This window comes from Pseudorasbora parva, chromosome 15, assembly GCF_024679245.1.
Source record: "Pseudorasbora parva isolate DD20220531a chromosome 15, ASM2467924v1, whole genome shotgun sequence".
Classification (NCBI taxonomy): Eukaryota; Metazoa; Chordata; class Actinopteri; order Cypriniformes; family Gobionidae; genus Pseudorasbora; species Pseudorasbora parva.
In genome coordinates, this window is record NC_090186.1 from 40,695,415 (window position 1) to 40,714,384 (window position 18,970).

The following is an 18,970-nucleotide window of genomic DNA, read 5'->3' on the forward strand; positions in this document are numbered from 1 at the left end:
CATATGTAGTACCTGTTCTTGTTCTCCAGTTGCATGATGAGCTCTCTCTGCTGTTTGTTGGTGTCGTAGCTGAAGTCCGAAGGTCTCTGTGATGCACGAGAAGCAGGAATAAATACATAAGAAATCAGTAATATTGCTGGATATTAAGCATGTCTGTAGTGAGCATAATTTGAGAAGAGAGTAAATGTGTGTGTAACTCACAGCTGTGTGTACAGGGTCCGTGGCCAGACGAGATGCATAACGAGCGATGAGTTTGTGCTCTTCATCCGTTCGGCTAGGACTGTCTAATGCACTACACACACACACAGAGATAGAGAAAATATTATTACAAGACTTTAAATAACCTCAGCTGACACACACACACACACACACACACACTAACCGTGGGCTGGTCTGAAGTTTGTTCACATACGCTGCGATCAGAGCATGTTCCTCGTTCATACGCTGAGCTGCGGCTAGAGTCGGCAGTCTACAACACACACACACACACACACACACACACACACACACACACACACACACACACACGTTTGTTTAACTAAACTAGTGAGGACATTGCATAGACTTCCATGGATTTTATGTCAGGTAAATAATATTTTCTATGGCTACCCCTAAAGGTCAAAGGTGAAGAGCAGGTGTTCTTACCTTTTATTGGGGGTGGGGCCAGCAGAAGACGGCAGAACTGGTTCATTCATGTTTCCTATTGGACGGGGAGGACTTGAAAAGAAAAAAAACAAGAATATGTATACACCTATAATAATAAAATAATAGATAATATCTACATATAAATTGAATCTAGATATTAAATATATTATTTTCTATTTTATAATAATATTAGACTAAAATATTTAAACAACATTTTGGTTTACACACACACATACACACACATTCACATACACTGGTTAGTCATGCAAAAATAAGAGCCAGAAACAACACAGACAGAACAGAGAGAAACAGAGCGGGATCCTGGTAAAAACAGGCAGATTGAAAGAAAAAGACACCTTAAAAAGAAGACATAATTTTAACTGACCTCACGCTTGTAAGCAGATAATAAAAGCAAACTACTCCTCTGTCTCTCTCTGTGCTCTGTCGAGTGATCGTGTCTGACCCTCATCAGTGTGTCCAATGAGACAATGTGATCATGTGATGTCAGGAACCAATAGAGACATTCCCAGTCCCACACTTCCATGGCCACAGACAGAGGATTTTGTGTGTGTGTGTGTGTGTGTGTGTGTGTGTGTGTGTGTGTGTGTGTCTTACACCATATTGGACAGGTTGAGGGGTTTCTCTGGGTATTCTGGGTAGACGGGATGGGACGGCTCTCTACTCGGCACACAGCCCAAAGATTTACTGATGGCACGGCCCAACTTCTTAGCTGGAGATTTCTGAAACAAACACACACAAATAATAAGAGAGGAAAACATGTTTTGCAAAACACGAAGCATTAGCGTTTTTCCATAGCGTTCATAGAGCGAACCTTTTGCTGATTCTTTACAGTTTAATAGAACTTACTCCCATAAGGGGCATATGAAAAAAACTGGATAATTTCTTGATATTTAAGGTCCCCCATGGAAAGGGACAAACTAAATTCTGATCCTAAGTAACCGTGAGTAACACTATAAGTGGGAAAAATATAAAATTATTAAAAATATAAATATGGAAGAAGACATGATCGTTGCAGTTGATCCTCACCCAGGACGAATGCTCCTTCATCTCATGCTGGTTGTTGTGATTTCCGCTCACATGACCTCGCCAAAAACAATTCTGACAAAGCTGATAGTTGAAACACTGTTGACAGCGATAACGGAATCCCGTCATGCCTTCTGACCGACAGAAAGAACATGCCACCGGATGATAGACTGAGAGAGAGAGAGAGAGAGAGAGAGAGAGAGAGAGAGAGAGAGAGAGAGAGAGAGAGAGAGAGAGAGAGAGAGAGAGAGAGAGAGAGAGAGGAATATTAAACTACAAAATGACTCTTCATGACGTTAGGGATGAGGAAAAATTCTAGCGGTGTCACAGCAGTAACAAGTAAGTAATATATCCTTTTAAGAGTAATATGAATAAATTAGCATATAATATTCCTAGTGCGTTACCATTCTCTACGTTTGCCAGCCGATGCAACAGAGGAAGCCAAAAGAGACACTGAGGAAGAGGATCTGACATCAGAGTATCCAGAAACATGTTCAGCATCACCTTCTTCTGTTAAACACACACACACACACACACACACACACTCTAAATATCCATCAAAGAATTGCCAACATTTACACACTTTTGCATTTTCTGACTGTCCTGTGCAAAAGCTGCTAACGCAATGCAAGGGTGCTGCTATGTGGCTGCTAACTAACCCAAGTCAAGAGTTCACCCACATCTCTAGATATGGCTTGGATTCATCTGTCAATTTAAAAAATAAAAACCTGTTTTATTGTACAACAGTTTATGGCTGTGAATTATTTGAATTTATTTACTATATAATTGTTAAAGGATTCATTTTTTACATTATGACAATGAGATAAATTCGTCTTTTTTTGCTTTACATAATGAAAAAATGCTTAATTTTCAGAAAGTATGATTCTAGCATACAAGTTTTGTTTATAATATATATGTGTCTATTATATTGATATTTACACATGTATACACGCATATATAAACAAAAACTTTTATTCTAAATGCGATTAATCGATTTGACAGCACAAAATTATTTATTTTTAATTATCATATTATTTATTTATTTATATGTATATCCACCCTACCTTCCAAGGTTTGGGGTTGGTAAGATTTTTAATATTTTTGAAAGTCTCTTATGCTCACCAAGACTGCAATTATTGGATTAAAAAAAGCTAAATTGTGAAAAAAAATTTTTTTAATATATTTTAAAATACAATTGATTTATTTGATGCAAAGCTGAATTTTCAGCATCATTACTCCAGTCTTGTGTCAAATGATCCTTCAGAAATCATTTCTAATATGCTTTTCATTATCAATGTTGAAAAAAGTTATGCTGCTTCATATTATTATTCATATAGATAGATAGACAGACAGACAGACAGACAGACAGACAGACAGACAGACAGACAGATAGATAGATAGATAGATAGATAGATAGATAGATAGATAGATAGATAGATAGATAGATAGATAGATAGATAGATAGATAGATAGATAGATAGATAGATAGATAGACAGATAGACAGATAGACAGATAGATAGATAGATAGATAGATAGACAGATAGATAGATAGATAGATAGATAGATAGATAGATAGATAGATAGATAGATAGATAGATAGATAGATAGATAGATAGATAGATCATAACTATTTTTTTTACATTACACAAATTAAATGCACTATTAAAAAGTTAAATAATTCCATGATGTTTCCAGCATCAATGGATAATCTCAATAATGATCTCAATATTGACCAAAAATTCTTTTGATTATGATTTGTGCCATAATCCAGAACCCCACACCAGGTTAAAACTGTACGTTTGATCGCACTGCACTACAAGTCATGCACTAACCCTAACTATGAGCAATAATACTGATGCTTAGTAAAACAAGGATAATAAGAAAAATAGAAGAAAAGTGTGTAAAATTGTTACTTGTTGAGGAAAACAGGATCTGGCAAAGTGATCCTTGTAGCCAAACGATGGCCCCTCATACACGGCATTGGGTAGCTTCAGCGCCTCCTGCAGGAAGTGGTCGAACTTGGGCACCATCATCGCACCATGAGAATCTGATATCTGAGAGAAAATATCTAACACACACACAAACGTGTACTCTTTATTTTCGGTCAAAGAATGTACATGAGTATTGTCATGCAAATCTCTCTGCACTAGTGAGTGCCATCAAAAGTTGCTCATTTAACTTGTGCGCAAAATTAAAACATTGCATAAACATTTGCGAATAAATAAGCGTTTCCATCTCATGTGTTCACTGTAAAAATGGAGGTTGCTGTAATCCGGGAACCACTGTGGCTCATTTTTCCTACATCGAAAATGACGACTCAGAGTGTGTAGAACAAAGAAAAATCAATGCAGTCATGTTCTCTTGAATTCTAATGGAAAAAAGCAATCATGTCAAATGGTTCTGGGCGGTCATTACTAGGGCTCTCCATCAATTTGAGATTTTCAGAGTCGACTATTAGTCCTTCATTTAAGCATTAGCCGATTAGTCAGGGTAGAAACAACACTAAACCATAATAATGAGCACTTACAGCGGCAAACACTGCATTAACTTTTCTGAGGTCAGAACACCAACAAAATAAATAGAAATTATAGAAACACTAAGGTTATGCTTTATTTTAAGGTGTCTGTTACAGTGTAATTATTCATTTAAGTACTGTGTAAGTATATTTAACTACATGTAGTTTCTACAGGGTTAGGATTAGAGTTTGGATAAGGTTAGTTGCGTGTAATTATGCATAATTTATGTGTAACAAGGACACTGTAAAATAAGTGGGCGGCAGTGGCTCAGTGGTTCATGTAGGTTGTCTTCAACCCGGAAGGTTGGGGGTTCAATCCCCGGTTCCACCTGACCAAGTGTCGAGGTGTCCTTGAGCAAGACACCTAACCCCAGCTGCTCCAGACGAGATGGATGGCGCCTTACATGGCAGACACCGCCGTCGGTGTATGAATGGGTGAATGTGAGGCAATATGTAAAGCGCTTTGGATGGCCATAGGGTCTGTTGAAAGTGCTATATAAATGCAGTCCATTTACCATTTTAAAGCGCTAGCAAAACGAATAAATAAAACGTATAGCAGCAAACTGAAACAATATAACAATATGGACAACACTTGACTTGCCATCGCTATTTTCTTCTTCCAATCTCAGTCTTTTTACATATTATGATAAAGGAGTTTCCAGGTTCTACGTCAGGACGACTGCAACAGCATCACACTTATGCGTCGTGGTGCTTAGTGAACATTGTCAGCCAATACAGAGCTGCCGTTTTTTATGCACATTTAAAAAAATTATTCACATCTTGACTTTTCCATACAGAGTTCTTTTATGCAACATCCCAAAATGTGCAAAACAATTGGTATAGTAACATAGCTATTGATGCATGAACTTACAGCGAAGTTTATCAACCAGTTTCCCTCCACATAGCACCGAGAGCATCATTTTGACGGAAAACACTGTCAGCCTTCCCTGAGCATCACTGCAAAACACAAACAGTTGCCCCGTCAGATAAACTTACACAAACACAAAACAAGACCTGAATACACACACACACACACGCACACACACATACTGACCTGTCGTGTGCCGCCACCATGAAGTTGAGCAGCAGGCTGGTGTTTTGCTGGACGTTGATCTGGTGTGTGGTGGGCAGTCGTTTGTTTAGCTGCTGGTAGATGCAGGTGATGATGGTCTCCAGCCGAGCCACGCTGATCTCCGTACAGACGTCCAGCGTGTTCAAACCGTTATCACGGAACGCCTCGATCATGTTCCACACGTCCACCAGATGCACTGGGAGAAAAAAATACGAAATATAGGGAAAAATTTTCAAGAAGAAAAATAAAACGTACTATGTCCAGATTACTTTAAATATAATACAAATAAACAAGAGGCAACAAAAGTTTGGGATTGGTAAGGTTTTATTTTATGTTTTTGAAAGAAAAGAAAAAAAAAACACCAAGGCTGCATTAATTAGGTTAAAATACAGTCAGAGCAGTATTATTTTGTGAAATATTACTAAATGCTTAAAAATGTAAAATAAATGTTTTGAATATATATTAAAATATAATTTATTCCTGTGATCAAAGCTGAATGTTCAGCATCATTACTCCAGTCTTCAGTGTCACATGATCCTTCAGAAATCATTCTGATATGAGGATTTGAAGCTCAAGAAACACTTCTGATTATTATCAATGTTGAAAACATTTTTTTTTTTTTTATGCATTCTGACTTACTTATGATTCTGCCCCAAATACACTCCTTCAGGATTCAAACAAGCTTTGGAAAGTGTTTTCCGAGTATGGCCCTGTCTGATGTCATAAAGGGCAGAATTGCTTGTAGGCGCACTTCTCCCGGATGAGTGCGTGCACACATCAACCACAGCAAGAGCAAGTCCATCAATGAGCTTCATTCGGGACACGGAAGCGCTGTCATTTTGTTTTTAGACCACAAAATCAACAATGTAACTAAAGAAAGTCATGAGGGAAAGATAACCTTGTTCAGATTCCCAAATAACCCAGTATTAAGTTAAGTGGATACAGATTGTTTTTCAGGAGCAGCAACGGATTTCTGCAAGTGTGTTTGTTTGTTGCCGATCATGAGTCGAAACTGCATCAAATGTTTGTGTTTTGTTGGCAGTCATATATAAGTGCATATAATGTGAACGACACAAATGTATAGTGAATAGAAAGTTATCCAGGAATAATATCATGATGTATTTTGTGTGTGTGTGTGTGTGTGTGTTCGTGACTCTTTAGCTCTGCCCACTGAACGCCTCCACGAGCTCAGCTGTTTTTTTGGAAAGAATCTGTACAGTGTATCTGTCTTTTATAAATATGATCAAACTAAAGACTCTTCAGAGATATGACGGATGCAATGCTACTTGTATATTATGGTATTCAATGCTATAGGTGTACTCAAGATGAACATGAGATTGGCAGAAACTTTGTGTTATGTACCCTTTAATGCAGTTTAATTGCTGAATAAATATATACATTTATTTTAAAAGAAAAAGAAAAAAAATCTTACTGAATTTGAACATTAGTGTATTTCTAGCTTAAATAATTCATACTTTTTTCACCAGGGTGACTTTTTGTTCATGCTGAGCTTATTTTTGAACTTGCAGACAACAATGAAAATGCATCTTTTGCATTAATAGTCAGTTAGAGTTAAATACTCACAGTTGCATTTCTTCTGAATGAATCTGAGCTTGCATGCGGTGCGGTACGTGGACAGCCGGATGGTGTCATAATTCTCCGTCTCTGAAGAATAAGAGTCAAACATCAGTCATTTCATTTTAAAATGCACCAATACTTTACAGTCAGGTCAAATGTCACATGGTGGGCATAACTCACTCATGTCCGTGAAGATCTGCTTCCTATCGGCCATGACATTCCCCTTTCGTCCCGCCTCCTCTATCATCCTAGAGACACACACAGAGGAATGAAATATAGTCAGGTGATTATTCAAATAATTACTTCACACACATTTAAATATCTCTCACATCTTAGCCCTGATTAAACTTTAAGTGGATATTTGCATGTGTAATGGTGTGGACTTTTAAAATCGTGCATGATGGTAATGACAAAAATTAAAATAAATAAAGAGACAACATTTTGCATAATGTGTAACTAGGGTTGTCACAGTAACAAAAGTAGTCTATACCAAAACCAGTCACATTTTGCAGTTCTCAGTACCATTACAGAGCAAAAACAGTTGAATTAAGTACTTTGAAAAAGAAAATAATTATTTAAAAAAATGTTAAACCCATTTTGTCCTGTCCATTGGTTATCACTGTCAAACAACAACGCAGTTTCCGATTCAATTATTACACATTTAAAAACGGATTTCAATCCAGACATTTTGCAGTGTACTTAGAAGCATGAAAAACTAAACTTGTATTTAGATTGGGAAAGGGTAATAAACATAAAACAACAGAAGAGCTTCCCTTTATAATCACTAAGGCTTTCAATCTCTAAAGCACAAGATCACTGAGTTCTGCACACTCTCATAAAAACTCCCATTATGATAATATAAAAAGCTGTCTTACGTGTACAGTGAATGTCTTATTTACATTGTGTTTACACTTCGTTGTTTATAATGAAGGGAATTTTAAACATGTGGCATGTGTTGAACAAAACAAAACCTTTGTGTTTTCAGTGGTGTTAAATGGATTCTTACTGACTTAGGCCATGTTCAGATAAAACTATATCCAGATTTTATCCAGAGGGGTTTTTAAAAGTCTGGACAGCAAGTAAACAAACACATGATCTCGAACCGCGTATTAAGGTGGTTTGAAATGCGATTTTTAGATGCGTCTCAGTCCGGCTGCTTAAATCAGATTTCAAACAATCTTATTCTTTTACGCCACTCTTAACGCAACACACAACGATAAAGTCAAAACTGGTGACGCAAATGCCAGAAATATTTGTACGGTGTTCAAATTGTCCAAGTATTTTTGTATTTTCCTGTGCGACAGAATAATTCTGCACCACAACTCGACGGGACGCTTTATGGAGAGCATGATGATGCACCTGCACATTTATCCTGCATCCCTTTTGAAAGCCTCGTCATACGCAGGTATGCCCTTGTTTACAAAAGCAAGCTATGCAGAAAGGTTGGTAAAGTCTAGACACACAGATCTTATTTGATCACTTGCAATTAGTAGTCTGGACTGCCTGAAAAAACTGATTTGATTTGCCTGCAGTATGAACATAGCCTTAATGACTAGCACTTCTAATAAGCCATTGCGTTCACATGCTCAACAGAAACGATTGGGATCATACAAGCTCAACTTGTAAAAACATGCTGTAAATAGAAACTTTTAACATAGAGAGCGCTCCATCAAACACGAATGAGAGCGTGAAAGCAGTGTCTATCAGTGGTTAACAAATATACATTTTTTTTAGTACTCACTGATACAGTATGTTTCACAACCCTATGTTTAACAGTGTTTTTTTCAAATAGTGCAAAAATGGTTATGATGTGATGATTGTCATTTTTTTCTTGTGTTGTTACTAAAATAAATATACAATAAATAAATACACATTTCTGAAATCTCAAATCAAAGTGGTTTGGTAATGGTACCTAATAATTTAACATCTCAGATCATGATGAAAAAAAATCTAAAAATTAATTACTGTTATCTCAACCTAACTTTAACTACCTATAAAACGTTATGGAAAAAGAAAATGGACTGGAGTTTTTTCTAAAATGTTCATTATCATGGTAATTATTCTTTGCTATAAAAAGTACACAACTGCACATAAATATGAAATTAATTAAAAATATATTAATATTCGCACATACATACACACAAACACACATACATAAATACATACGCATCATTTTAACATTTAACATTTATTCTATATTTTAAATACTTAAAATAAACAAGAAAAAGAAATCCTGCACACTATACCAACTTCCAAAACGTATTGAAATTTATTTAGCAGTAGTTTCTGTCCATGACCTTCATCAAATGACTGATGTTTACTGCACTGGGTTTTGATAAAGGCCTTTGTCCTTTGCACGTATTAAGTGCTTCGGTTAATAGTTAATTGATTATATTTTAATTACATTATAAAAGGGGGAAATGTGGATGGGGAAGAAAAGAATGTAAAAACTGAGAAATTCTGACCAGTGTAACATTTCAACCCTCTCAACAACCAGGAAATTTTGGTCCCACTTTATATTAGGTGGCCTTAACTACTATGTACTTACATCAGAAAGTAAGTACAATGTACTTATTGTGTTCATATTGTATTGCAAAACACATTTGCTGATATTAAGGTGAGATACATGTAAAGTTAGGGACAGGTGTGGTGTGGGTAGTTTATGGGTAAAGCTATTGGTAAGGGAAGTGCCCACTGTGTAATTATAAATGTAACAACAGAAATGAATTACACATGTAATTACATGCAGGTATTTTTTAACATGTAAGTACAATGTAAAAACATCTATGTACAATAAGTGCATTGTATCAAATGATTAACTCAAATGTTAGTACAAAATAGTTAAAGGGTTACTTCAGCGATTAGCATATGGCTTTGTATCAGTAGAAACCCTGGAGAATATTCAAATTATTGTGCTTTCCGCCCTCATATCTCCCTGAGACAAGAGATTTATGCATTTTATTTCTGGAAAAATTCCTCCTATGATGCAAAATGACGATTTTTGCATCATAGGAGGAATGTTTGCCCAGAGGCTAAAGACTACAGCCAGCAGAGGGAGCCATTTCCGCATGTTTTGAATCCGCGCATGGGGGATGGGAGATTACACTCAGCTGGCAGGGAGAGCTCAGCTTGCAGACAGGATCATTTAAACGGAGCTATGGTGAGCAATGTAAGTCTTTTAACTTCTCAAATTAATTTCTATGAAAGTTAAGCTTGCAAAGGCATGAACTGAAACGCGTGCCAGACTGAACTCGCGTTGTGAATGTATGCCGCGAATGTAGTCGCGATTACCTCAGCTCTCATCACTCGTGCAGTTAGTGCTCAGTGCTGTGATACTCGCGCGGTGACTCACTCATTATATTGAACACACACGTTCAGTTTTTAATTGTAGTGTCTTCTCTAACTCAGTCTCTGTAATCAAGTTGGTGGCGTTGGGAATGGCACAGGGCAGCGAAGCATTCTGGGCATTGTAGTCTTTCATCCCCATGGGACAAAAATACATTTTCTGTCTTTTCTCAGTCTAGAAGACACCAAATTCAAAAATAATTTCACATTTCTACTGCATTGATGACCCAGTTTAAATACAGATTCATCTTCCCAGCGCTGAAGTACCCCTTTAAGGCCATCTTATATAAAGTGAGTCCGAAACGTTTTCTTAGGAAGAGTTAAAGGTTACCACCCTTTATTGTGACATTCACAGACAACTGAATATCCCAAACAGTTGCATCTTAATAAAGAACAGAACCAAATCTCTCTAACTGCAAAGCACTGAAGCATGTGTACACACACATTCCTGCAGGGATTTGCTGGTCTCCGGTGAGACTTACCCATAATCCCCTGGGACACAGAGGCACAAACACTAAAAACAGTTAACTCAAACAAAACTTAACTATAACTGTCATCCAAACACTTGGTAAGAACTCATTCCTTCATTTATTCAACATCTTTTTCAACCAAATCACATTGTTGTTCTGTCTTTATTGCCGTAAAATCTTTTTATTTGAACTCTATTAGGAGTTTCTGCACTAACACACACACACACACACACACACTTGAGTGGGAATTATTTCTCAAACAGTCGGCCCAGACGTGTGGCACCTTACTGCTAAAACATTCCAGTGTCCTGAACTCACATTAACACTCATCACACAAACACATTAAAAATCATTAACACACACCAGTTCCAAAAACACACAAACACACTAACTTCAGCTGTGGGAATGAAACTTCCTATTACGGTTTAATGTTTTACACAATGATCTGTGCCATGGGTTTCCACAAAAATATGTAGCAGCACAACTATTTTCAACATTGATAATAATAATAAATGTCTCTTGAGCTTCAAATCCTCATATCAGAATGATTTCTAAAGGATCATGTGACACTGAAGACTGAAGTAATGATGACGAAAATTCAGCTTAGACATCACAAGAATAAACTGCATTTTACGATACATTCAAATAGAAATCAGTTATTTTAAATTGTAATATTTCACAATAATATTACTGTTTTTACTGTATTTTAGGTCAATTAAATTCTGCCGTTAAGAGCAAAAGAAATGCATTTCAAAAACACATCGTACTGACACCAAACTTATGAACTGCAGTGTAAGAATGAAACACTGAAATACAACTAGAATATGAAATGCAGAAGTATAGGACAACGAGGAGGAAACACCTGGGGTTAGTTACCTGATCTCGGCTGCAGGTCAGGCAGAAGAGCGCATCAAGAGGCCTGAAAACAGGAAGAAAGTGAGATGATCAGAAATGTGTTCTCTTCAGTTGAGTCACACACTGTCACACGACACACAGATTAATCACCACAAATTATTCGACCTACTGTCTGTGGTCTTTTTTTTTTGACCGCTAATGTTTACTTATGTCAGTCTGTCATTCACATCTGCTCCTGTGACATCCCATGCACAATCAGCATTTCATATGACATTTCCTTTATTTGTCAGTCACACATAAATGAACAAGATATGATTTCTGTAATAGTAAACGAAATGGTTTCGAATACACAACGCCAATGTTTTCATATTTATCCTCATTATACCCAATTTGTTTAAATATCATACATTTTTGATTATTTAAATATTGTTTGTTCTACATGCTAACCATATTTTAACCATTCATACTTTTTTACTCAATTAATTAAATTTTCTTCACAATGAACAAATTTATGCTGATTCTAAGTAACTTGGATACATAAAACAATAAAATATGAATAAAATAAAATGCAAATCCTTAATAATAAAATGACAAATACATATTTTATTATTACTTTATTATTTATTTTAAATATATAGCTTATTACTTTATGTTAAAAAAAAACTGTACAATCCAAATAGATGGAAATTTACATGCAACTGAAATAGATACATATTAAGTTGTCATGTATTCTGACTAGGGCTGGGTAAAAAAAATAATGATTTCTCGATTTTAATTGATTCTCATTTTTACGAACCAATATTGATTCTAAAATCCCAAGAGACGAAAAGTCAACCTGTTTTCATTAGAATGAACAGAACATCGCACCTCCCATCCAATAGCTAGATTTAAAATTATGTCCATTTTGTTGTGAATTGAAATCGAATTGAAATTTTAATTTTAATTCTGTATCATGATCAACACGAGCAGCTCATTTCAGCTCTTATTAGACAGCTGTTCACAATTAACTCAAACACACCGTCTCTGTACAACCACAACCACCCTCAAAGTGGAAGTAGAGGAGAAGTCACACAGATGGGCGGCAGTGAATACTATTCCTGTCAGCCACCCAAACTTATGACCTTTCACTCAAACACCATAAGTGGAAAACAATTATGTAAAGGCACCATATGAGGAAAGTGTGTGTAAGTGTGTGTGTATGTGGTCAGGCAAATTTTAGCCTCTGCTGATGCAGTTCATTCTCGAACCTCCATTCATATCTGCCGTCAAACCAAGAGTTGACACCGCAGCCTATCGAACACTAAACTAGAAAAGAATGTTGTTGCTATACTCACACCGACTAATAATGACAGATATTAATAATACTGCCAGATACTATTCACAGGTTCACTGCTGAGCAATTATGAAACATTGGCTACATACCAGAGCTCAACATACAAGCAGCTAACAAACTGTATGTCTGTCCGCCTGTCTCTGTCTCAGTCTAATACAAAAGTATTAGGACACCCCTCCATATAATTTATTTCAGGTGTGTCAATAACTTCCATTGCCCACAGGTGTAAAAAAGAAAACACCTAGGCATACAGGTGCATTAATGAAAAAATGGGTGGCTCTCAGCAGCTCAATGAATTCAAGCGTAACCGTGATAGTTTGCCACCCGTGCAATAAGTTAATTTCTGAAATTTCCTCACTACTAAATATTCCACAGTCAACTCTTAGTGGTATTATAACAAAGTGTAAACAATTGGGAACAGAAACAAGTGATAGGCCATATAAAATAACAGAATGGGGTCAACACATGCTGAGGTGCACAGTGTACAGAAGTCACCAACTTTTTGCAGAGTCAATAGCTACAGACCTCCAAACGTAATGTGGCATTCAGATTAGCTCAAGAACAGTGCATAAAGAGCTTCATGATAGTGTTGTCAAAAGTACCGACCGCGATACCAATTCGGTACTGAAATGTTAAAAATATGACACTTTGAGCGCTGTTGAGCGGAATCGTAAACACCTCTGACTGGCCACTGTGCTCACGCGCTCATCAAATAGGTCTATGATTGGCTACTTTGATCAGCGCTTCACAAACATGTTGTAAAAATACATCAATGACGCGTTTCACGGAGCGCTTACACAGATACACACAGAGCGTTTGAATGTAGGTGTCTATCAGCCTACCGGTCCGCTGGTCGACGCCTGCTTGTGCTTTCAAACGCTCCCGCTCCCGCTTTCAAAACACTTTTCAAACACTTCCGTGTTGTTTCAAACCGCTGCCGTGAGTTGATCATTGTAGCCAATCACAGGCACATCCGATGAGCGCGTGAGCACAATGGCCAGTCAGAGGTGTTTACGATTACAGCTCAACAGTGCTCGAAGCGTCACATTTTTAACATTTCAGTTCCGATTTGGTATCGCGGTCGGTACTTTTGACAACACTACTTCATGAAATGTGTTTGGTGGAGGGGGGATTATGGTGTGGGGTTGTTTTTCAGGGGTTGGGCTTTGCCCCTTAGTTCCAGTGAAAGGAACTCTCAATGCTTCAGCATACAAAGACATTTTGGACAATTTCATGCTCCCAACTTTGTAGGAACAGTTTGGAGATGGCCCCTTCCTGTTCCAAAATGACTGCGCACCAGTGCACAAACCATAAAGACATGGATGAGCGAGTTTGGTTTGGAGGAACTTGACTGGCCTGACCTTAACCTGATAGAACAGCTTTGGGATGAATTAGAGCGGAGACTGAGAGCCAGGCCTTCTCATCCAACATCAGTGCCTGAGCACAGATGCGCTTCTAGAAGAATAGTAAAAAAATTCCCATAAACACACTCCTAAACCTTGTGGAAAGCCTTCCTAGAAAAATTGAAGCAGACAAAGCTGCAACTCTGTACTAAACCCATGATTAAGAGTGGGATGTCATTAAAGTTCATGTAAAGGCAGGTGTCCCAAAACTTTTGGCAATATAGGGTGTGTGTGTGTATGTATGTATGTATGTATGTATGTATGTATGTATATATGTATGTATGTATGTATGTGTGTGTGTGTGTATGTATGTATGTATGTATGTATGTATGTATGTATGTATATATATATGTATGTATATATGTATGTATATATATATATATATACACACATACATACATACATACATATATATATATACATACATACATACATATATATATATATATATATATACATATATATATAAACCTGTATATATATATATATATATATATATATATATATATATATATATATATATATATATATATATATATATATATATATATATATATATATATATATATATATATATATATATATATATATATATATATATATGCACTATATTGCCAAACGTTTAGGGACACCTGCCTTTATTATTATTTTTTTATTTTTGGCAACCGGCCTGAAACTTGGACATTGTCATGTGTGTTTGCTGAAGAATATAGAAGTAACTGTGTGTGGGGTAATAATTAAACAAGTCATTAAACTGTGAAAATGCAAGTATGCAATAAAGGTGCACAATTACATTTAATTCATGTTAGGTCATTTAATCAGCTGGTTTAAAACAGAATGAACTCTCTACAGTAACAGAGGTGTATGACTGTGTTATGGAAACATTTACCACAGTAACATTTGCTTTGACGACCACAACTGACAGCTCCATCTGCTTGTTTACACACCATGCATGCTTAAGTGCTGCATGTATATTTAGCAGCTAAGTGTCTTTCTGTATTAATCATCTGAAGATATTTCCTTTGAGTTAGAGGAGCTTGTATTCTTTTCTTCCAGCGCCAGCTCATATCAGTTTCTCTGACGTGACGTTGAGCGAATGATTGAATATCTCCTTTTGGGAGAACAACAAAAGCCTTCCGACGGTTCCCGCGGACAGCGGCCCTGATCTCCCTTTCAGACTTTCCTCTGAGCTGAATGAGAGAAAGACTGCGATGAGAACAATGTCTGTGCACAAAAATAAGAACAAACTCAGTTGTTGGGGTTGCGACGTCACATCCATTCAGCAAAGAAGTGACGGAGTAGGCTTACAAGAGAGATTATGTGTGTGTGTTTGTGTTTCACAGGACTGGCATGAGCTCTATTTGCATTTCGTATAGAGAGACAAATAAGGATAAAAGCCCAGAAGTTAAACACACAGAAGAAGGTAACTAAGGAAACCTGTCAAGAATACATCCGGCTCATATTTCACCTCAAAAATCAAGATAGAAAGTAGTTGTATTTGGTATTAGGAAATGTAAGCCTTTTTAGAAACATTAAAAGCTATGAGAATGAATCACATAACCCCCCCATCCTCAATTCTCATGACAATAAAATATAAATTTATATAAAAATTGATATATTCCAAGACAGTACAAAATATAAAGACAGTTAAACATCCGGAATCATTAATAATGGGAATATGAGTTGAATAATGAGAGAGAAAAAAACAATGCCACAATGGCCATGAAAATATCTCAAGAGGTTGTATTATGCTCTTTTATATTTTTAACTGTCTTTAGTGTAATGTTGCTGTTTGAACATGATTCTGTCCGATTGTCTTGAGTTTTCTTCCAGGAATGAACACGTCACAATATTCCTCAATTGAAATCATTCCCGCCTAAGGTAAACTCAAGATAAAGTGTCGGGGCCTGATTGAGCTGCGATAGGGCTTAGCCTGACGTGGTCATACTCAATTCTAAAAAGAAAATGAGTCTGAAACTGCTCCATTGGGCTGTGATTATGGGGCGTGTTTCAACCGAACCAGGAAAAACATCAATTGGATAGACCAACAACCAATCAGAACAACGAAGCGACGCTTTGTCAAATGTCAACAGAGCTCAACTGCACTGTGTCGCCAAGTCCGTGTTTTTTTCCGCGGCTTGTTTTCTATGTCCACGGGTATAAGCGACTATTATGTGATATATAGACCCAGAATTTTAGCAGGCAACCTTACCAAAACACCCAAACACAAAACACCTTCTTTTTTTTTCCCGGAGAACCCCCCAGCACGGCTCTGTGATGAGTCGTAAATGCTGCTACATCTAAAAAGCAAATAGACACACGACTGCGATAATGTATAGTTTATCTAATATCTTCTAGCCTTTTTGGGTTAATTAAAGATGGGGTAGGAGCTTTCCGGTAAAAATTGTTGATATTTAAAATCACCAAAACAAACACGCCCCTACCCTCAAAAATATCTTGCCCCTATTTTGATAGCTCCGCCCCACACATACGTACTAATCAAGATCAAATATTCAATGAAAAAGTCTCCCCTTCCATCACAAAAACACAAACCTGTTCTCATGAACAGCTCGATAGTAGCTACACGAGCACGACAGTCCAGCTAAAGACATATTACAATTATGACCGGATAAGGGTTATATAGATCATGAAAAGAGGAAACAAACATATATTAGGAGTATAGTATCTTACTTGTCGGACACATTTTGTGAGCTGACGCTTGAAACAGACAGTGAGGAGATTTAGACGCTCCATACGGTGTGGAAATGCTGGTTCAGCCGACCAATCAGAGGACACTGCACTATTCAAAAGGAGGGGCAACATGTCAAATTTGAGAAAAATGTCTTTTGAACATTCAAGCATGAAAACCTATTCAAGTAGACCTAAAAAAATCGTATGACATAATGATATATGACAATACAACATATATTATAAACCTACAATGATTCAGAACTCAACCTAGTAACATGCTCTGTTAGCCTGGATGCCAGCCAAACTTAGCCCCGCCCACAACATTTTTAGGTCGGGCGGTTTGGTCGGGACTCGATCCATAGAGGAGTGATTATGCCTGAACAGAAATTGTTCGGACCAGTGGAATTATCAGGGCGGGCTTTAGACGATGTGTAAGCATCCACGTCATCTAAGGGGCTTGGATTATATATGTTCGAATCCTAAACGGAGAGCTTGTTTGTATATGCATTCACCTTCACTATTTCTCTCAGAAATGATGATCATGTTGGGTAAGTATTCTGTGTATCATTAAATTATTTTATGTTTTTACAACACCGTCAAAGATTGTTTATTCCAGCGTGTCCAGACAGGGTTGCCAAGTTTTTACAACAAAACCCTCCAACTACTAGCCCTAAACAATAGCTTCTCGGGGGGTTCTCTGGGAAAGAAATGGTGTTTGGGGGGTAAAATATGTGTTATTTTGGCAAGGTTGCCTGCTAAAATTTGCACTCATGGGTCTATATATCACATAATAGTTGCTTCAACCCGTGAACATAGAAAACAACCCGCGGAAAAAAAACGCAGACTTGGCAACACAATGCAGTTGAGCTCTGTTGACAATTGACAACTAGCGTATTGCGCCGCTTCGTTGCTCTGATTGGTTGTTGGTCTATCCAATTGATGTCTTTCCTGGTTCGGTTGAAACACACCTCATAATCACAGCCCAATAGAGCAGTTTCAGACTCCTATTCTGACTAGAATTGAGTATGACCACGTCAGGCTAATGCTCTGTGCTTTCAGTTTCAGAAGTGTGTTAAAGGTTCAAAATATTCTGCGGCCTGTAGACTGATGTCACTAAATGTGGACACACTGTCACCTTTTAGGGTCTGCTGGTTCATGAGATTATTTTATGACATCCTAATTCTGGAGGAGGCCGTCCTGTCTGAATGCCACTGTGGATGTGGACATGCATGCATGCTCGTGTGTGTGTGTGTGTGTGTGTGTGTGTGTGTGTGTGTGTGTGTGTGTGTGTGTGTGTGTGTGTGTGTGTGTGTAGCAGCAGGTAGGCAGAACATCCGATGAGGGGGACAAACATTCCAAAGATTCCGGATCTCAAACCTCTGTCAACCTGTGAGTGTGTGTGTGTGTGTGTGTGTGTGTGTGTGTGTGTGTGTGTGTGTGTGTGTGTGTGTGTGTTTTTTACACAGGTCACATGAATAAATGGATTTCAAACACTTTGTTTTAAGAAGCCAAAGCGCAGCAGGGGCCCCTTTCACTTGCACACACACATACAAAAGTACAGCCTGGCATGAAAATACTCTCATGGTTATTTTTGCCTTTGTGACGACTTGACGACTCTCTGGTCTGGTATGAACATGCACAATATCTCAAACGCTACCAAACCTCTATCCACATAGCTAAGCCTTCACAGTTATCACGTCAGTAATCAACTTGGTTGGCTTTTACTTGTGTCCAATATATATATATATATATATATATATAAAACACACATACTGGCTGTGCTCGTAATAACTTGCTCTGGCTTAGATTAATCTCACTTCAGCACAAACAGCCCCTTACGAAAAGTGTTTTTAGGTCACCATAATGAAAGCAGCATAAAAGAATAAAAACTTTTCAGTAAGGGCCTTAATGTTAAAAACGCTGCTTATTAACAAAGAAATCCAATTCAGCATCAGATAGAAAACAGAAAAACTAAAATACATTCTTACAAAAAGATGGTGTACCATGATACTAAATGA

The 18,970-nt window shown here is 37.3% G+C and overlaps 1 protein-coding gene across 3 annotated transcripts in view; it reads right to left on the reverse strand.

Annotated features, from left to right (window-relative positions):
* Window positions 1-18,970, reverse strand: part of dtnba (dystrobrevin, beta a) — a 29,271-nt gene that overhangs the window by 9,270 nt on the left and 1,031 nt on the right. For all 3 annotated transcript variants that reach the window (XM_067418124.1, XM_067418123.1, XM_067418122.1), the window contains exons 2-14: window positions 11,547-11,589; window positions 7,036-7,103; window positions 6,862-6,942; window positions 5,260-5,473; window positions 5,077-5,162; window positions 3,604-3,758; window positions 2,094-2,199; window positions 1,693-1,859; window positions 1,261-1,385; window positions 646-717; window positions 383-469; window positions 202-292; window positions 13-86 (exon numbers count right to left, since the gene is read on the reverse strand). In XM_067418124.1, coding sequence (XP_067274225.1) covers window positions 13-86; window positions 202-292; window positions 383-469; window positions 646-717; window positions 1,261-1,385; window positions 1,693-1,859; window positions 2,094-2,199; window positions 3,604-3,758; window positions 5,077-5,162; window positions 5,260-5,473; window positions 6,862-6,942; window positions 7,036-7,102 — 1,325 coding nt within the window. In that variant the 5' untranslated portion in view covers window position 7,103; window positions 11,547-11,589. The remainder of the gene's footprint in view (window positions 1-12; window positions 87-201; window positions 293-382; window positions 470-645; window positions 718-1,260; window positions 1,386-1,692; window positions 1,860-2,093; window positions 2,200-3,603; window positions 3,759-5,076; window positions 5,163-5,259; window positions 5,474-6,861; window positions 6,943-7,035; window positions 7,104-11,546; window positions 11,590-18,970) is intronic.